At 43.0% G+C, this 18721-nt stretch overlaps 1 protein-coding gene across 3 annotated transcripts in view; it reads right to left on the bottom strand.

The window, feature by feature from the left end:
• Positions 1-347: 347 nt before the first annotated feature.
• Positions 348-18721, bottom strand: part of wnt5b (wingless-type MMTV integration site family, member 5b) — a 57571-nt gene continuing 39197 nt past the window's right edge. The window contains exons 4-9 of one of the 3 annotated variants that reach the window (XM_028431051.1): positions 9664-9830; positions 8805-8892; positions 8419-8578; positions 5675-5967; positions 1813-1971; positions 348-1734 (exon numbers count right to left, since the gene is read on the bottom strand). In XM_028431051.1, the coding sequence (XP_028286852.1) occupies positions 1435-1734; positions 1813-1971; positions 5675-5967; positions 8419-8578; positions 8805-8892; positions 9664-9779 (1116 nt within the window). In that variant the 5' untranslated portion in view covers positions 9780-9830 and the 3' untranslated portion in view covers positions 348-1434. Of the gene's footprint in view, positions 1735-1812; positions 1972-5674; positions 5968-8418; positions 8579-8804; positions 8893-9663; positions 9843-18721 lie in introns of those variants that run through there. The other 2 variants (XM_028431059.1, XM_028431042.1) reach the window with 2 other exon arrangements.

The following is an 18721-nucleotide window of genomic DNA, read 5'->3' as shown; positions in this document are numbered from 1 at the left end:
TGGCAGCAGTGTACCAATGACTCTTGACTGCAGCACTTCCTGTTCCTTTTTAGGCATCATTTTCCAAAACAGCCGCTCAACAACAAAGACTTATCTGTACTCGTCATATTTGTGGAGAACAGAGTTAAAATGCTGGATGAGATTTTTTCCAAAAGAACTGCAGGAAGACTTGTTTTCAAAGACTAGTTTATCAAAGAATACACAGTAATACTCATGTATAAAACATAGAAAACAGAATGAAACACAATAATAAAATATACTTTCTTTTCCGATCTATTTTTTTTAGAAGTAGCATGTAATATATTGCAGTCCTTGTCTGTCATGTTAGTTATCATTTCATCCCACAACCAAGACTCAACCAGTACAAATGGCCAAAAATCACGGTACAACAGAATTACAATAATCATGTACACCACAGGGCTTTTTGTTGTTTTAACCAAGTTGCGTAAACACCGTGAGAGATGTCCACTCGCAGCAAACGTGTCTCTTGGTGCGGCTTCATTAAGGCAGATACAGCACATTAATCTCACTAATGGAGGTTTCGTTCACTGTCGGATGAAGGTCACAGAGCCGGACTGCTGGTGTGAGCTGCTTGTTTAAACAGCCGCCATGTCAAGATGGCTGCAAACCAGAAAGCCTCATTAACCTGCACAGGCACACTTGTCAGGTCACAGCCACTGGAACATCTGCTCAGGTAATAGTAGTAACAGCAGTCGTTACTACACAGAGCTGTATGGAGAGTGTGTTTTTATTGTCCTGGCCCTTAATTTTTTCTTTTTTTGCTTTAGTGGAAGGTTTGTTGCAGCGTAAACATCCGAATACCTTCTACATTCTCTTCTTCTTCTCTCCTCTTTTGGTAGAGACTTTTCTACATTTCTGTTGTTGTATTACGAGTGTTGACTTTAGCACAACTCATGCATCATGCAAAAAGTTCTTTGTGACACAACTGAACTGTAATAATCTCTGCGTCCAAACTATGTCTTTGTGAGTCTCTTTAAATAACAATCAGAGTTGTATTTATTATTTATTTATATATTTATTTTAATTTCTTCACCTCAAACTAGTTTCATGTGTCCACTTTAAGGGATCCAGTTTTTTTCCACCTGCTAGGTCCATTCATCATCGATATCTTCAGTTTTGTTTGCTCTTTCCTCCACTCTTCAGGTGCGTGAACAGGATGTTACACATGAAAGCAGACGGTGATGATTGAAGGATTTTTCTTTTTTTCCTGCCTATTCTTCCACTGATTTGCTATTTACACTCTGTTATTTACACTAGCTTTTTGTGAGAAGATGTATGAATGAAGGAAAAATGAAACTTGTGTGTCTCATCCTGAGCAAAACCCTGAAAAATCTCTTTCCATCGTCACCGTCACCTCCTCCTCCTCCTCCTCTTCACTCTGCTGCTTTCATCCAATCCCATCTGGCCGGCACGTTATTTACACACAAACTGGTCCACGAGCGTCGTGCACCGCTTGCACTTTACATAGCAGCACCAGTGGAACTTGCAGTGGCAGCGCTCATGCTTGTAGGTCTTAAACTGGTCGTACCCTCTGCCGCAGCACATCAGCTCGCAGCCGTCCATGCCCTCTGAGGTTTTGTTGCAGAGGCGGCCCTGTGTGCCCAGCGAGCCTGTGGTCTCATTGCGGAGGCAGTAATCTGGGCTGGGGTCGATGTAGACTACGTCCTCTGCGGTCGGCGTGTTGAAGCGTTTGTCAACCAGCTCCAGCTTTCCCTAAAGGGACAAGAAATTGATCAGCTGGTGTTTATAACACCTAAAAACAATTGTAAGATAAATGAGTGAATTCAGTACCTTGCGTCCAATCCGCATGGCTGCCGCACTGTCATATTTCTCTTTCAGGTGCTCTCCTACGCGCCTGAAGTCGGCTAGCTGGAGCCAACAAGTCTTTAGACTACAGGAACCAGAGACTCCATGACACTTACAGGCCACATTGGCGAGGTTATACACTGCCTGGTGGAGGGAGACACAGATGTTAGACACATGTTTCAATATATCAACAACAGGTTAAAATACTCCTCTGTACTTTTTCACTACAATACTATTTCCTGCTCCTGATAGCTGTCACACTGCTCAGCATGAAAACCACGCATCTGACCAGTAGGCCAGCAGGGGACTCTATGGTTTAGTTTTGTGTGTTGAGCATTAGATTCATGGTTGCTGCTACACTGCTACCATCTAGTGGTAAACACTTGCAACTACTCCTTCTCATCAACTAGCAAAAGGGAAAATAAATCAATGTAAATCTTTGTGTTAGAGCCTTCACTGCTAGATTGCACAATATAAACATACACAATATATAATGCGTTGAATAATTTTACACGAATAATGAAATAAAAAGAAAGATGAGGCGCTAAATCCACATATGCCAAGGGCAGGATATTCCTCTGATAAATGCTATGATGAATCTTCTGAATGCAGTGAAATAGAGTATACAGAGGGAAATGCAAAGGTAAGAAAAACAAAGAAAGAACTGAGCTCCATATGTCTCCATCAAAGTAGAACAAACAGCTGACTCAGAATAGCTGCAGTACTACTTACCAGAAGAAATGTGGTTCAAGTGTATAAAGTCTATAAACTTGAGACTTTCCCACTCTCAGTGTCTACACAGAAAGAAGTGTTTTAAGAGTACTAATGGCTGACAAATTAATGGTTCAGTGAGTCCTTTTTAAACTGCTGCAACATTTCCTCCTGTTACATGGGCCATAAAGTCAGTCCTATTAATATTGTAGATTCTTTCAAAATTATAAAGTATTTTAAAGATTTGAGATTTCTGGTCCTACCAGCCGTGAACTCTAGGGGGGGCTCTTCAGCCCTGAAGCTTTTTCACTTAAATATAAATTACAGGTGACCTAATCTCACATGAACAAAGCTTGAAGTCTCGGAATCAATTACTTAATTCTTCACACAAATGAAACCCATCACTCCGTCTCTTCGTGTCGCATGATCTCAATTACCTTCTCACCTCTGTTAACCCCTGTGTCCCAAAAACCCAGCGACCCCCACCTTCCACCTCCTGCTCCCCCTCTTCTACTTTACTACCCAGCAGGCATAGCACTCGGCACCCTTCAATCCCATGGTTTGACCCCAGCGACCCCGTTAAAGACACAGAGAACAGGGGACAATGATGTTTTGTGGAAAAGGGATGTTTTTGATATTTTTCCTTACAAAATGTTAAAACAATAGAAAACGTTTATTCTCAAACTGTGGTAGGAGCAAGGAGCAAGTGAAACACACATGGGAATAAATCCTTGCATTTTATGACTCCTCGCTGTTTTATGAGCAGGATCCCCAACTGTGGGCTTTATGAGATGTGTGTTTTTAACAAGAGTTAATTTTATTACTAGTGTTGCTCTCTTACTAATCACTTTGTTCACTCCTATTTCACATTCGATTTTAGTGGCTTGATTATTACCTTGAGCTTTCTTTGTTTTATTAGTTGCCAATAAACCTCATGCTGTCAACTCAAAGCACGCATGTGTGTGTCCAGCATGATACTAAGCTATTTGGTAGGTTACGCCTGCTAGGCACAGTGACACTGGACCTGATGGACACATACACACACACACAGTCAGTCATCCGTGGTGGAGACACGGTCTCTGTGGCAGGCACAATAGGTTTTGCTCAGACAGGGTTAGGGGTTAGGGGCCGTGTGTGCATGTGCATGATGTGTGTATGTGTGTGTGGAGAGTCAAGAATAAGAGAGAAATAGAGAACATAGCTCATCCTTTGTGATAAATAAATGTAGAATTCTGGAGGAAAAGGGCCTTTTTCTGCCTTAATTTTTCACATTAATGATTTTGTTGCTAAATCTATTTGACTTTAAAAACAAATCATTCAGCAAAACACATCCTGACTCATTAAGCTAGAAGAGGTTGACTGACAATGATTCTACACAATAAACAAAAGTCAGCACTATATAATCTCCAGGCTAACCATGAAGCAAAAAACAGCCCTATACTGAGATACACAGTTAGGATTTTGTGCATGATTTGACTTACAATCCCTTTAAACCTCACCTGTGGAGTTCTAAAACTAAAAGCACATTAGCATGGATACACAATGTGTTTTCGCACACTAACACCTCAGCCTAAGTGAACACAAGTGCCACACAGCATTAAGCATAAAGAGCTTCATGACCTATTCCATTCTTTAACCAAAACAGCTAAGACCGGTCATTGTTGCAACATGTAACAAGATGACCCACAGGTTGACAGCTTGCTTGAAAATTGCCTCCAAAGTAAAGGTGACTCAAAAAACAGCCTGTTATTGTCTAAAAGCTGGGAATGTACATTTAGCGGTTTTTAGTGTCTGTGTAATGAGCACTGTCTCATTTGATTTGTGTGAAGCAGAGACAGTGGACCTAGGTGGCTGTGTGTGGTGTGTGTGTGTGTGTGTGTGTGTGTGTGTGTGTGTGTGTGTGTGTGTGTGTGTGTGTGTGTGTGTGTGTGTGTGTGTGTGTGTGTGTGTGTCTTTGAGAGTTGCAGGAGTGTGACGGAACTCTATCTCTCACCCGGCGTCTCTGTCTCCAGACGCTTGTACACACAGACGACCACGTTGTCCACCGTTCACACAAATCAAATGAAGCTGAGCATATACACACAAGCACTGATACAAATACACACACACACACACAGCGGCACGCCCCTGTCACCTCCACAAAAGCCCTGCAGTTTGCCTTGTTCAACCAAGCAAGACAAATCCCGCTTAGGACAAACCAGCATGTCCAGGAAAGAAAGAGAGAAAAAGAGGATAGAGAGAAGGAGAGAAACTGTCTTCCTCTCCGTCTTTTCATCTCTCTCTTCTCTTTTCTTCCGTTTCGATGGACAGAAAACAATGGAAGCAAAGGATCAAACAGGGAGACAGGAGGAAAGTCATTCAAAAGAGTGTGTTATAGAACTCTGTGTGTGTGTGTGTGTGAATGTGTGTGTTAATATAACGTGGCAGCAGTAGATCTTTTCCTCTTACGCTCTCCTATAGCCCCAATGGGACCTTGAGCAGAAACACAACCTCTCCAGACCCTCACCTTTGACCTCTGACACACACAGACGCACAAAACTAAGGCTCACTGTCTCTCACACAAATCAAACGGCACTATGCACACACAGCGTCTCTGTCTTGTAAACAGCTTAAACAAAGCTAACTGAAGATAAACACATTCTCCTGAGCCAGTGTATACCAGAATGCGCAAATGGAGCTTTTACAAGGAGGTGTGTGTGTGTGTGTGTGTGTGTGTGTGTGGTAAGGTGAGTTTATTTTTTGTCATGTCATCTCCACCTTAAAGCAAACAACTTCATGTTCCAAATTATCTAAGCATCAGTCTGTTCTCTTTTTTCTGAGACTTTTATTTTGAAATCTCATCCTACAGTCGATTTATATGTCCCCATGTGTGCCTGTGTGTCACTCCGCTGGAATGTGCATTGACCTGGTGACCTAGCCAGACTCCAAGGGCGTTAGCAGTTATACCATTTGGACCTTCCCAATAAATAACCTACACACACATAAATACTGCCAGGTCAGGCGATCAGGGGCCACCATGACCTGCACACATTCCTTCAGATGTAAGTGGGCTAAGGAGAAAAGGATGCACAAATTTGCTTTGCAAAAGTTTGACATCTAGAGGCCTTTAACATAAAAGTATGCGTTGGTCTCTGACCTGTCTCCCGGCTTCATTATTGTGCAGGTTCATTAGCGTGCGGGCGTGCTCAGGTGAACCACGTGGGTAATTCTTCTCTCTCTCCCGGGCATCCACGAACTCCCGTGCAAATCTGTAGCCATAATGCACATTGTCGCCGCAGCCACCCCACAGCCAATCACGTGGAAGGTCACGGGGTCGGGCGGTGCGGCTGCAGCCACAGGTGGAGAGCTCACCCTCACGGCATGCACGGCTGATGGCGTTGACCACGCCAGCCGCACTGATGGCGTAGGTGAATGCCGTCTCCCGGGAGCCTGATGGAGAGAAAAGAACATGGTGAGCTGCAGTTCTCTGGTGAGGGGGACAGGAAACGAGGGGAGCTGCACAGGTTAACCCCCCACCCCCACTCCCAGCTAAAAGCCCACACCCAGCTCCACCTAACAAAAGACAATAGATGTGATTTGAGGCCAGTATCTGGTTAAACTCAGCAATTTAAAGCACCAGCTCAGTGATCCGTTCTACACATGCAGCATTTAATGAAGTAAACATATCAGTTTCTCCAGTGGATCAGTGTCTGTGTATACCTGTCCTCACCAGTCAACCCTAATGTTTAAGGGTCACCTGTTCACGTGTCTTTTTTTATTCCTGTGCATTGAAGCAAATACAAAAGTCTCAGAAGCCTGAAAATTACTAATTCATTTAAGAGATGATTCAGAGAAACGATATTGATGATATTGATTGACAGTTTTTTTAATAATACAAACAATAAAATAAATTGATTAAAAATTCTGATAAGATTATTTAAAATAATAATTTAGAAAATAATAATGCTCATTATTTTGTTGTTGAAATGAATTCTCTTCTTAAAGTTTCTAATAAACAACTGGAGAAAATGTGCTGACACTGTTTGTAGCTGACTGGCCCATATTAATGATTCACTCTGTAGACTAACACCTTTTCACAATGTGGAATACACAGCACTGCCTGCACATCCTATTCTCTGCATTAATACACAAAACACAAAGAAGTAAGGAGGACGAAGGCGACGGCCCGACAGGTAGGAGGTTAACTGCTCTGAAACTGCAGGATTTACATGTGAATAACAAAGACATTTGTAGTTTTCCTGGTGACAGAGATAACAGAGATGATGTGGAGTGCACCCCCACAAAATGTCCCAAAGTTTAGATTTTTCTTTCTTGTCATTTTTTTAATTTAATGAATTAGTTATTTGTTATTTTTGTTATTATTATTATTTTAAGAGCTTCCCTTAAGAGCGCTTTGGTCTGGTATAATTAACACACAGTATATGACTTTACAACAGACTGGCAGGATTACCATGGCCTGGAATCAACACCAGCCAGACAGACAGGCAGGTATACATGCAAAACCTGGGGCGTATGAGCTCTTCATTCAGGGTTTCAGAATCAGAATTCCTTTATTTATCCCCGAGGGGGAATTCTTTTAAATTCGTTTCAGAAGTCAGCCGTTCATATTATGCAGCAGGATAAAGACACAGACAGAGAGAGACAGAGGGACAGAGTGGTTTATGAGGCTGCGGAGCCCAGACTTCAAATAGCAGGTCCGGATCTGCCGGCTCGGTGTCAGCTCATCAGCGCATTTCAAAAGAAGAGCCGCAGGACAATGGACCGACTAACACCTCCATATAAACCTGGAGATAGACTGACTGTCAATAGAGAGAGAGACAGGCAGAGAAGACGGAGACAGAGAGAGAGCAGCAAACACCTCGGCTGGCTGCCTGCAGCGGATTTGACACTTACGTGTTGATGAGACGTTTCCCACATCGCCTGCTGGGAATTAGACGCACGCAAGAAAATGATCCCTGAGCTATCGGTAGATAGATAGTAGATAGCTCAGCCTGTGGCTGCATATCTAGTTTTAAAGGCGTCTTGATGTCCACCTGTCTGCCTGCGCTGCTCGTTAGCAGTCGACTTACTGCGCTTGCGCAAAACGGGAAGTAAATTAGACTTTCTACACAAAAAGATGACTCGAACTTTCTCAGTCAATATTTCTGGCATAATTAATATCAGAAATGTGAAGAATGTATGGTGTTTGCTGTAGGTTAGTTATTTTAGCGCTGAATTCCACATTACGTTTTAAAACACATTCAAAAACTGAACTCTGTTGTGACAACTCAAGGAACATGCTGGACCACACACAGTCTAAATCCTGACTCACACCTAGTTTCTGTAGTAAACAAATAAATACAAAAAAAACAACCACAACTTTTTGCTATTCAAAGAAAATAATTTACTAACATTGCTAATATAAATATAAATAATAATTACTCTGATACTCTAATGCTATTTTTATGTAGCCTAGTATTCCTATGTATCAACTTTCAAAAAGCACAGAATCACAAATTATTGAATCAGAACCTGTGATGAATATCAGAGCCTGTCATTCAACTGACCACCTGTGCTCTGTGAAGCATTTAATTCCCCAATTTACAAGATCTGTCCAAACTTTCCCTAAATCGCACACAAAGAAAAACACCAAAACAAAAACCAGCTTCAAGTACAGACTGGAGCTGAAAAATCACAGCTGGATGTTTTGCTTGGCTTTCAGGGTAATCTAAGTGTTCTAGGTTTCAGATTTTTGCCAAACAAAACAAAACTCACAGTCACATACATACCTGAAGGCAACAACTTTTTAAAGGAGTACCACAACAAAACTGATATTTCATTTTTAAGATTAGAACACAGAATTTCTTCTGAGCTTTGTTTTCATCGAGCAGTCAAACTCACCAATCTGCATGACCCGTCCGAATACAGACGTGTTGTCCACAGTGCTGCAGTTCCACCTCCTCTGTCTGAACTGGTACTGGCACTCCTTGATGCCCATCTTGGCTCCATCTCCGATGTAGGTCATGTGGTCCTGGTACAGCTGGCACAGCTTCCTCTGACCCTGCAGGCCACACAGCAACAGCAGCAAAGGAGAGATTAGCAGAGATTAGCTGGTTAGTGGTTTGGTGCTTTATCAGGCCCTGCGAGGGAATTCCCTCCTCTTTTATTCGACCAGTTTTCCAGTCAGGCGTACACCAGGCTTTCATTGATGCCGTTGTTGCAGAGCAATAATGTGAAAAACTGAACCCACAGAATGAGTTGTGTGTTCGTCCCTGACAATAACTCACCTGGGATAGACCGGATAGCTGACTGCACAGAGGCTGAGCTCCGATGATGTACATCTCTGGTCGCTGGATTGGGGTCAGACCAAGTGACCTGAGAGACAGAGTTCATATTAAATCAGAATTTACACTAACAGAGTGTATCTGTTAAACTCAAAGGACAACAGCGGTTTCTGTGATCTACAAGTGAATCCATGAACAGAGATCAGACACAGCAGAGCATAAAACAGGATTTATTGGCACAAGTTCACCATAAAAAAACAACTGCTGTCAGAAACATCTGCCATAAACCCCCTCCTGTAAAATGAAATGACTGTCTATGTACTATGTACATATAATTGAGGTAAATCAAATTGTGTGAAGATCACAGAATCATATCTTAACTTTCCAGCAACACCATTCCACCCTTCAAGAACACACACAGCAGTTTTTGTAAGTCAAGAACAAGTGTGGCTAATTGACGGCTCTGCAGGAACAGCAGCAGCCCGCCATGCGCTGCCATTTGGGGCTCAGCCAGGGTAAATATTGTGACAGAGCCTTCACATTTGTTCCATTCACTGTTAGTGCCCTACCTCACGACTGGAACATCGCGGCACGACGCAAAACTAACCCCCCCCCCCCCCCCCCCCCCCCAAACAAAAAAAAACACACACACACAGTGACTCGAAAATGTTCCATTTGTCATCTTATCAGTGAAGAAGAATCAAAATATCTACAACACCTGCTGGAATCTAAATGCACACTGTGCGTAAAACTATCATTTTTTTCAAGTTGTTTTCTTGATGGTCATATAGGAGTCATATACCATTTACTGAGCACATCTTTCAGAAATCAACGCGTCGTCAGTGATTAGTCAGTTACTCACCACCACGAGTTGGCATCTACCACCAGCAGGTCGGAGCTGCAGGCAAGGAAGGCTGCTGCCAGCAGCAGATGTCGGAGGGCACCGGTTCTTCTTCTCCGTACAGGCCTGTTGTCCATGGTCCGCCGCGTCACCGCCACCACACAGCCAGTGCTGGGGAAAGAGCTCTGCTGTTGAAACATGAGCGGAAAATGAGGAGGCGTCCTGCTCAGTCTGGAGGGACCTGAACGCAAACCCTTAAAGATGCTGCAGGGTTCGAATCCGGCTCACGTGCGTCCTGTTTTGGACTACTCAATTTTCAGTCTTTAAAATTTTAAACTAAAGAAGAGGAATGGAAAAACAGAGGTGACGATCATCAGGTGTCTTCACTGTAACTAATCTAAAGCATTTCTCCCACGAGGATCCAGTTTACTCCGTACAAGTCCAGCTCAAAGTCGTGCGTAAAATAGTTTGGCTTTGGAGTTTTTACGCAGCCATGCCTTTCTTTCCTCTCCTCCAGTCTCTAAATTAAATAAAACAAAGCTACAATTTGAAAAGTGTGATTCAAGTGTTAGCTGAAAAAAGACTAACGAGGAGATTAAACCCCTAATTGAGCAGCAAAGCGAGTGTTCCCTGCCCTTCCTGTCCCCTCACGGCCACACCACTATCTCTCGCACACTTCTCCTGTTCTTACCCCCTCATTTCACCTCAGAAACACCCACCCCACCCCAGCCCCTTCCCTCTCTCCACACATTGCGCACGCGCGTGTGAATGCGAGATCACAACAATTGGATGCCATCAACTTTTAAGCCAACACAATAAGCACCTTCGTTCACAGCCTTTATAGGGATTATAAATGAACAGCAAACAGCGCCGACCTGATGGATAACATGCTTCACACTGTTGACAATTTTGGGAATCTCGTCCTAAATTCTACAGCCAATGTTTTCTTCATCACTTCACCTCATCTTCTCCATTTCAACATTAAAAATAAAATACAGGATTTAGTCTGGGACATTTATTGAGCATTTTATGGCACAGACCGAGGTTAAATGAGTGGGGGGTTTGCAGAACCTCCATCAACCTCAAAAAAGTTCATGGGTCAGATTCCTTTTATTAGCTGAAGTGAATAATTTGTTTGAATAAAAAGTGACTGCTTTAAATCGCCTAATCCCCTCTTCTTTGGGGGGAGAATATAAAAGGCACCCCCCCCCCCCCCCCCCCCGTACACACACACACACATGGACACGCATGCAGACGGTCAGGAGTCCTGAAAAGTCCTGAAGCAAAGAAAAGGCGTGTTGAAGCGAGCTCGCTACTCAATTCATAACCCGGTCAAAGACAAACTGCGGCCGGGTTGGTGGGCGGTGAACCTGCAGAGGAACAGGCTCTTTGATGTGGCTCAGTGCCTCTCAAAAGAAAGCGTCTACAACTAAAGGTGGGCAAAAACAGATCGACCGGACGGGGCCCCTAAAATCTGAAGAAAAGATTTACCAGGCAAACTGGGCTGTGAATTTTGGTGGGCTTTATTTATTACAGAGCAAAAAGGTACCAAGAAAGTCACCGAGTTCACAAATAACCAGGATGCACTTCACACAGGCTGAGCTACTTCAGCTCATATGAAACCTCAGCTTCATTTCAAACCACAGAATATCATGCGCTATTAAACAATTTAAAACGACCAGAATGTGCATCTAGAATAAGCACTTTTAAACATTTCAATAAGCAGCATACAATGCATTTGGAGACACTTTCCTGCTGACAAATGTCACCAAGAACCGCCTCATATTTCCAGTATCTGTGTAAACCCTCCTAGTTGAAGGATTCCTCTTTGAGTCGAATGTCACTCGTCTCTGCATGATAATAGACCCGCAGAGGACGCACACCTTTCATCTGCCCCCCGCCCCTTCCTCAATATACATCTGAGTGTAGTAAGATACAAGTTACCACACACAACAGCAGCGACCACTAAATAATCATAATGGCGTCAGATGTTTTGTTGTCCTTTGCTATCTCTTCCTGCTCATACTTAGTTTGCAGGTGGTGGTGGCCTGTGACTTTGTTGTATGTTAACGAGGTAACTAAGACAACACTGCCCTCACCTGGGTGGATACACACGTTGCAGATTGTGCTGGGGCAGTTTGTTGTGTGCCGCATGAAGTGGGTGAATGCCTGCCTGCCTGCCCGGTCTGTCTGTCTGTCTGTCTATCCATCTATCTATCCATATAATCAATATATTCACATGTTATATATACTACAGTTGTTATCCAGGTGCTAAAAACAAAGAGAAACTAAAGTTTCTTTGATTTTTGCTGAATATGTTACATTATTTGGACATTAATTGAAATAAAACTAGCTCAGAAATCCAGGGGAAACACTTTCAAATAACAGCAGAATAGAAAGGACTATCTGTAACTCTAATTTAACTCTGGAAATATAAAGTGTCAATAAAGATATGTAATAGCTGTGATGTTTCACAGCAAACTTGTAATGACCCTGTTCAAACACAAGGAGGAGCAATTCAGCTGTACTAGACATTGCATCCAGAGGAGAGAGGGGTAGAATAACACAGGGTGGGGTGAGGGCACAGAAATAAAACTTGGACAAAGTTAGAAGAAGAGAGAAGTGAAAAAAGAGAGAGGGAGTGTCCAAGTAATGGATACAGAGAGAGAAAGGGAGAGAGAGAGAGGTGGAGGGAGGGGGGTGGTGAGGGAGGGGGCTTGTCCCTAGAGGATATGAGCAATAGCCATGCAACAGGGAGCAATGCCTGAGAAAGTCGGCAGCTCCTCTCTGGATTAACAGCAGCCTCACTTTTTATTGCCTACAGTGCCAGACTTCAGCGAGAGAACCAGCCAACTCTCTCCTGCAGGGAAACCAGCTGCGGTCGGCTGATGAAGTCTGAGCTGATCCCCTGGAAGCTGCTCGTGCCAAAATGCTAAATATTAATTTTTAAAAATGACTGTCACTTGCAAATTGATTGCTCTCTAGTTTAAGGCAGGGAGAGAGGAAAGGATAGGACGCACATGACACACTGAATACCTGAAGAGAAATTTAGGCTCAAAGAAACATAGGAGGGATTTTGATTTATTAGAATACTTTCTCCAGAAAATAATTCAAAATGGGCCTAATGAAAGCTGAAGGTGAACATGTCATTTGTCCTGCAGGCAGAGCTGCAGATGTAGAGCTGCAGATGCCTGTTTTGAGGTGGATGTTGTCCAGAAACGTGTTACCGTTTCCAATCAGAGACAAAAAAAATAGAATGCCTACTACCATCATCTCTGAGCTGGCAGAGTGACAGGACAAAGCTCCAGACCACAAGTCCACAGTGGTGATAAGTGACCTCCTCTAAAAGCCTGATTTTGCACCCCTTAGACTGCTGTCTCTCCTCCAAGGTGAAGAAGTGGCTGCTATTTTGACAATGATGATGACATCATTGTTTATGTGGCGGTCAAAGATGCCAAGTGATCCATGATTGCTGGATTTAGTGTGTAAATGTAGGAGTACAATTACAAATACGCAGTAATAATCCTTATCATGTTTTTTTTTTAAGATGATACATTTGTAAGAACTCCATCCTGAATCAGAAACCCTCTGGGATGATGAGACTACCTGCGACACTCGCTAATGATATGCTGCTTGTTCCTTTTCCAAAACACCCACACCCACACAATCACACACGTGTGCTGCAACAAACTGCCAAATGCAGCTGGCTGTGGGGAAATTTACAGCTTATAAGGTCCTCTCTGGCTCTCACACACCCCCTGGGGGAAATGCAGTGGGACTTGGAAGCAGCTGAGATGGGCTTTGTAGCAGCCTTGGGCTTTATATCTGTCTCTTTGTTTTTTGTTGCGGTATACATGTGTGTATACATGTATGGCAGTCTGTGGAAACTCATCTTCTTTTATTCTGTTTTTTTTTAGCCCCCCCGCGCTCTTGTCCCCTGTCCTCTCTTTCCGTCACGCTTCCCCTCTCCTCCTTCACCCGCTCCATCTCCTCTCCGTCCACCCCCCCCCCCCCCCCTTGTCTCCATCCATCCTTCTGTCAGCTGGCAAGAGATGAGTCATGCCTCTAGCTGGGAGGCTAAAAAACTCTCACTCTTCTCTTCTCCTTTCTCTAAATATATCTTCTCTATACTTCTGCTCAGTCTCTCGGTGTCTCTTTTTCCTTCATTCTCGCACTTCTATCTGCTCTGTATCACCGTCTGTTTCTTTATATTCCTCTGCTTTGTTCTCTCACTCTGCTATAAGCTCTTTCTCCTTCCTCACATATTTTCTTTTTATTATATCTATTCCTCTATATGCTTTCCTCATCCTCCAATAAAAACCTGTTATTAAATGAAACAATACAAACACACACACTCTCTTTTTACTCTCATCATATCATATTTGGCATGTTTTATGTCTTTTGAACTGGTCGCTAAGAAGAAAGAAGCATTTATTACATGGCTTTGTTAAACACTCTGACTTCTGATTGGTCAGCCACAGCAAAATGCCAAACCCGAAGGCTCAAAGCCTCAAAAGTGAGGCCAGGAACAAGAACTTGTACTTGTACTTGTACAAGAACTCTGCTAAGTAGAAGCCTACATTGACTCTTCTTTATATGTCAACAGTCAACAATTATAAACAATCAAACCCTAAACATGCATTAGGTGGTTAAGAGTGAAGTTTCAATCTCAGCTTTTAAGCCACGGTAAACAATAAGCACTCTCCAGTTTCAAGATAACAAAAAAACATTAAAAGCCCCTGGACAGCGACAGATCTCCTGATAATTACATTTGTTTATACAACTGATTAAATCCCTAAATAAATAAATACATCAGAAATTAATCTTGACTAGTCATGTTTGGCTTCTCCATGGAAATGGAACAACTGGAAAAAGCCCTCGCCGACCCTGTTTGGCACTGGACTGGAACCATGGGACAGGCTGAATCCCTGATCAGGAGGCCCAGAGAGAAGCCACTGAGGCTGTGTCAGATCCCCTGATTTCCCCTTGGTGCCCTGGAGTTCGAGACTACACTGGTCTCCTGATCCCTTCCCTGGAGAAATTAATGCACACACACACACACACGCACACTTATCCGAACTGATGTGCACACATAAGGAAAAGCCTGTGCATGCAGAGAAAAAAAAAAACACATTCACCAATAAACACACACATTTTTGCCTTCTGCCTCACCCACCCGAAAACACATGCTTCCAGGAAATATTTCTAAATCTCCCTTCTTTGGGGATGCAGAACTCAATGTTTTGTGACACCAAAGTCTCACACAAACATCTAAATACCACAGAGGTCATAAGAATCTCCACATACAAAACTTTTGAAGACACACACACACTCACAGAGTTATGGTGTAAATCAGAGCAACTTTCACATGTTCATCAGGGGGATGAAGCGGTGCAAGTCTCGGCTGGTCTGGCCTGATTTTTCTGCTCATCTCTGAATTGATTCATCCGGCCTGTAAATCCCTAGAAAGCCTGTACTGTGTCAGGTCAGAAAACACACACACACGCACATGGTCATGTTTCCATCACTTTACATTACATACTGGGGAGGAGACAAATGTACTTCTATACCAGCTAATTATTTTTAAATTAGACTAAGATGTAGGACATTGTGACAGAGAAAGTGAGAATCTGCAATTTATGGAGTGTTTATTTATTGTCACCCCATTTTTTTATAGGGTGGTTGACTTTGCCAAATGTTGTGAGAAAAAAAAATCTGAGTCAGGATTCAAAAGACAGTGTGTGGCAAATTACCAAAACAATGTGGGATTAATAAAATAAGCTAAATTTAGATTTTAATATCTTTATATTTTCTTTGATGTGGGAGCGCAGCTGGCGGGTAAAAATCTGTTTGGTGAATCATCTGAGGGTTTATGTGTTTCATTTTGTAGTGTTCCAAATCACTGTTTTCGTCTAAGAAACAGGTTTCTCTTGGGCTTTATGTTTCAGGCTACTTAACAAATTCACTGCCTGCCCAAGAAAGTCCAAAGGATTTCAGGTGAAAGCCAGCATGTGCGCAGACACATGCAGACTTTGAATCTGGACAGCAAATGTGCAGCTGTTTTCATTCATACTGCCATTACCCATCAGTCTTTTGTTCAGATGAGTTATTATATAACTAAGTGATAACTTCCAAGACCGCAAAACAACCAAGCCAAGATAAACAGACCTAAAAACTGCAGTTCCCTGAATGTCCACATAATGGCTGGCTCCAAAAGTGAGTCCTTCCCCAGGTCTTTACCAAGGACTCCAATGGGATCACCACCTTATTGTGGTTAAGTGATTCATGACTATTATGGGGGGTAAGCATTAAAACACAACTGGTTAAGATTAGCTGGGTTGTCATGTTGGCTTGTGAAAATGAACAATACATTAAAATACATCACTATGTAAGAGAAACAATGAATTATTTTATGTTTTGGGATAAGACTGGGTTGTTAATTTGGCAGCCCAGCGCTTCCCTCACGCTTCACCTATTCACCATTTTTGGATAAACTAGAGCCCTGTGATTGACTGGCACCCTGTCCGGGTTGTACTCCGCCTCTCGCCAATTGACAGCTCCAGCCCTCGTTTTAATCTGTAGTACAGGACAAAGTGGGTTCAGAAAAGGGATAATTTGATGGATAAACTAGGCAGAGTCAAGAGCCATGCGTTGAATACAGAAAAACACTGAAGATCACTGCAGTAACATATGGCAGATAGTACTGTAATGTACCTGCAGTGCCTACACTTTGACAAAATAAATGCCATGCAAGACCAAAGCATGAACTGCACTTTTCAGAAGTTCTATTGAACTAATCCTGGTTATATCTTTAGGTAGTGCTTCAGTTGTTGTCTCCTACAAACTTCACAGCTCGGGTACACACTTTCCTTGAACTTGTCTTCCTCACCTCTCTAGTGATGGCATGTGTATGCCCACATCATTCCAAAGATTAAAAATGAGCTGTTTTCCACCTTCACGGTTCCCCGCACAAACACAGACAAACAGAAACAGGGTAAATTCCAGCCAGAAAACACACACACACACACACACACAACAATATGCAGCCTTTTCATGCCAACAGATGACAGAGTGCATTGAGAAAATGCCAAAATGCTGACTACTGAGGGAGAGAGAGAGCACACGGCTGAAAAAATCTCCTATGTCAGACTGCAGAGCTGGCAGAAAAGAAAAGCATTGTTGAGGACACACACACACACACACCTAGGCAGCCTGTGTGGTGCAGAATTGGAGCAAGGCGGCAGTGCATAACACACATACACACACACACACATATGAACGCAGCCTTTGAGGCATTGTGGTGAGACGGGAGCACAGACGAGCTGTCAGAGAGAGGGAAGAGACAGTGAACAAAAAGGAATAAAGAGAAAGTAACAGAGGTGGAGATAGATGGAGAGGGATGAAACAGACCTGCATCTCCGGGCAGTGACCCCTCCGTATTCAAGCCCCTTTTTTTACATCCCACCATTTTTTTTACCCTCTTAACTTTCCTTTCTTGTGTCTCCTGGCTTTCACACTATCTAATACCTCACTGTTTATTAGCCAACATCCTAGCACCTTTTGTTAGCCTTTCTGTCACCATCACCCTGACAGCAGGTGGGGTTTGAAGCTTATTTAGTGCTTGTTGGGATTAGTTGGTAGCTAATAATCTAACCTTTCCTCATCTACATTCCTCATCTATATTGTTATCACTTAAAGCCTCTGCCCGGGATCTAAGCAGCCATTTGTGTCCGCCATGTTCTGTAACAAACCAAAGCTACCATCAGCAATGAAATGAGAGGTCCTCTGCAGCTGTCCGTGCACATGCCCACAAGGAAGACTCCAATGTCCTGGTAAGCTACCTGGCAAGCTAACATGCACTGCTGTCAAATCTGTTGTACAAACTTTGGTTCGTGACCAATACATTCCCAATGCCCAGAGGTTCTGTAATCACCTGACACTATCTTGTTTGTCGTGCAGTAGTTCTGTTTTGAATCTGACAAGGCAGCTAATAGTTCCACCTCTGCAAAGAACATCTTCTTTGAAGTATGCAACCTCTCACAACTACTGTGAATTAGATGCCATTTTGATCATGATAATGGGTGATAAAGGATGATAATGTTTGTGTGAACGGTGGCTCTGACCGATCAAAAACCTCTCTAAAAGCTTTTGGAAAATTTGTTAAAATTGCAAAAGCTATGAGCAGACTTACAAGGCATCTTCAAGAGAATGGAAATTATTTTTGTTTTTATTGTTAATTCTGTTATTATTGATTGAAACATGGAGAGAGAGACAATGACAGTGGTGCCAATGAATGAGGCAGGAAAAACTGGAGAGGGAGCAGAGAAGCTTTGAAGACAGGTGCATAACACACACACACACAGAAACACACACAGACCGTGTTTCAGTACAGTACAGGTGAAGCCCTGGTGAAGCAAGGAAAGACCTGAAGGAACATAAAAGATTCATTGGGTACAGTGAGCCTTTGCATGTGCACACACACACTCACACACACACAAACAATGTGAGGGCACTCGGGGCATTGTTACTGTCTGCTTTCTCTTTCATATGCTGGTGTGTGCATGCATACTTTATGTGCGTGTCCGTGTGTGAGAGTGAAACAGAATCTACAGAGTCATGGTAATTCCATTCAGAAAGGTGTCGGCCTTCAGAGAGGACATGTTGACACACGCCCACGTAACCTTGGCAACCAGCAATCACCGTGGGTGTAGATGAAGCGTGTTGTCGAGGTGAGCAATTATACAGTTAGAGCCCTCGTCTGAATCATTAAATATAGGCACATGAAGTTACACACACACACAGGTCTGGTCACATGATAAGGAAGAGAAGACTGTGGGGCTGTCTAACCACACACACACCTGCCAAATCCCGACATCAAGACCTCAACTCTTGTTTTTAATATCCCTCCTCTTACTATTCAAACCTCCATTTTACCATCACATCCTTCCTTTTTCTCTGACCCGCTTCTTATTCTTCCCCTCTCACTTTTCCTCATCCATCCATCCATCCCTCTCTTGCTCAGTGTGAGTGCTAGCTCAGGCCCAGCGGGTTTTTTAAGAGGGGTATGACACACCACCAG

The sequence above is a fragment of the Parambassis ranga genome, chromosome 2 (genome assembly GCF_900634625.1).
Source record: "Parambassis ranga chromosome 2, fParRan2.1, whole genome shotgun sequence".
In the NCBI taxonomy this organism is placed as follows: domain Eukaryota; kingdom Metazoa; phylum Chordata; class Actinopteri; family Ambassidae; genus Parambassis; species Parambassis ranga.
Note: the sequence above shows the minus strand (reverse complement) of the source record. Positions and strands in the feature narration are given on the sequence as shown.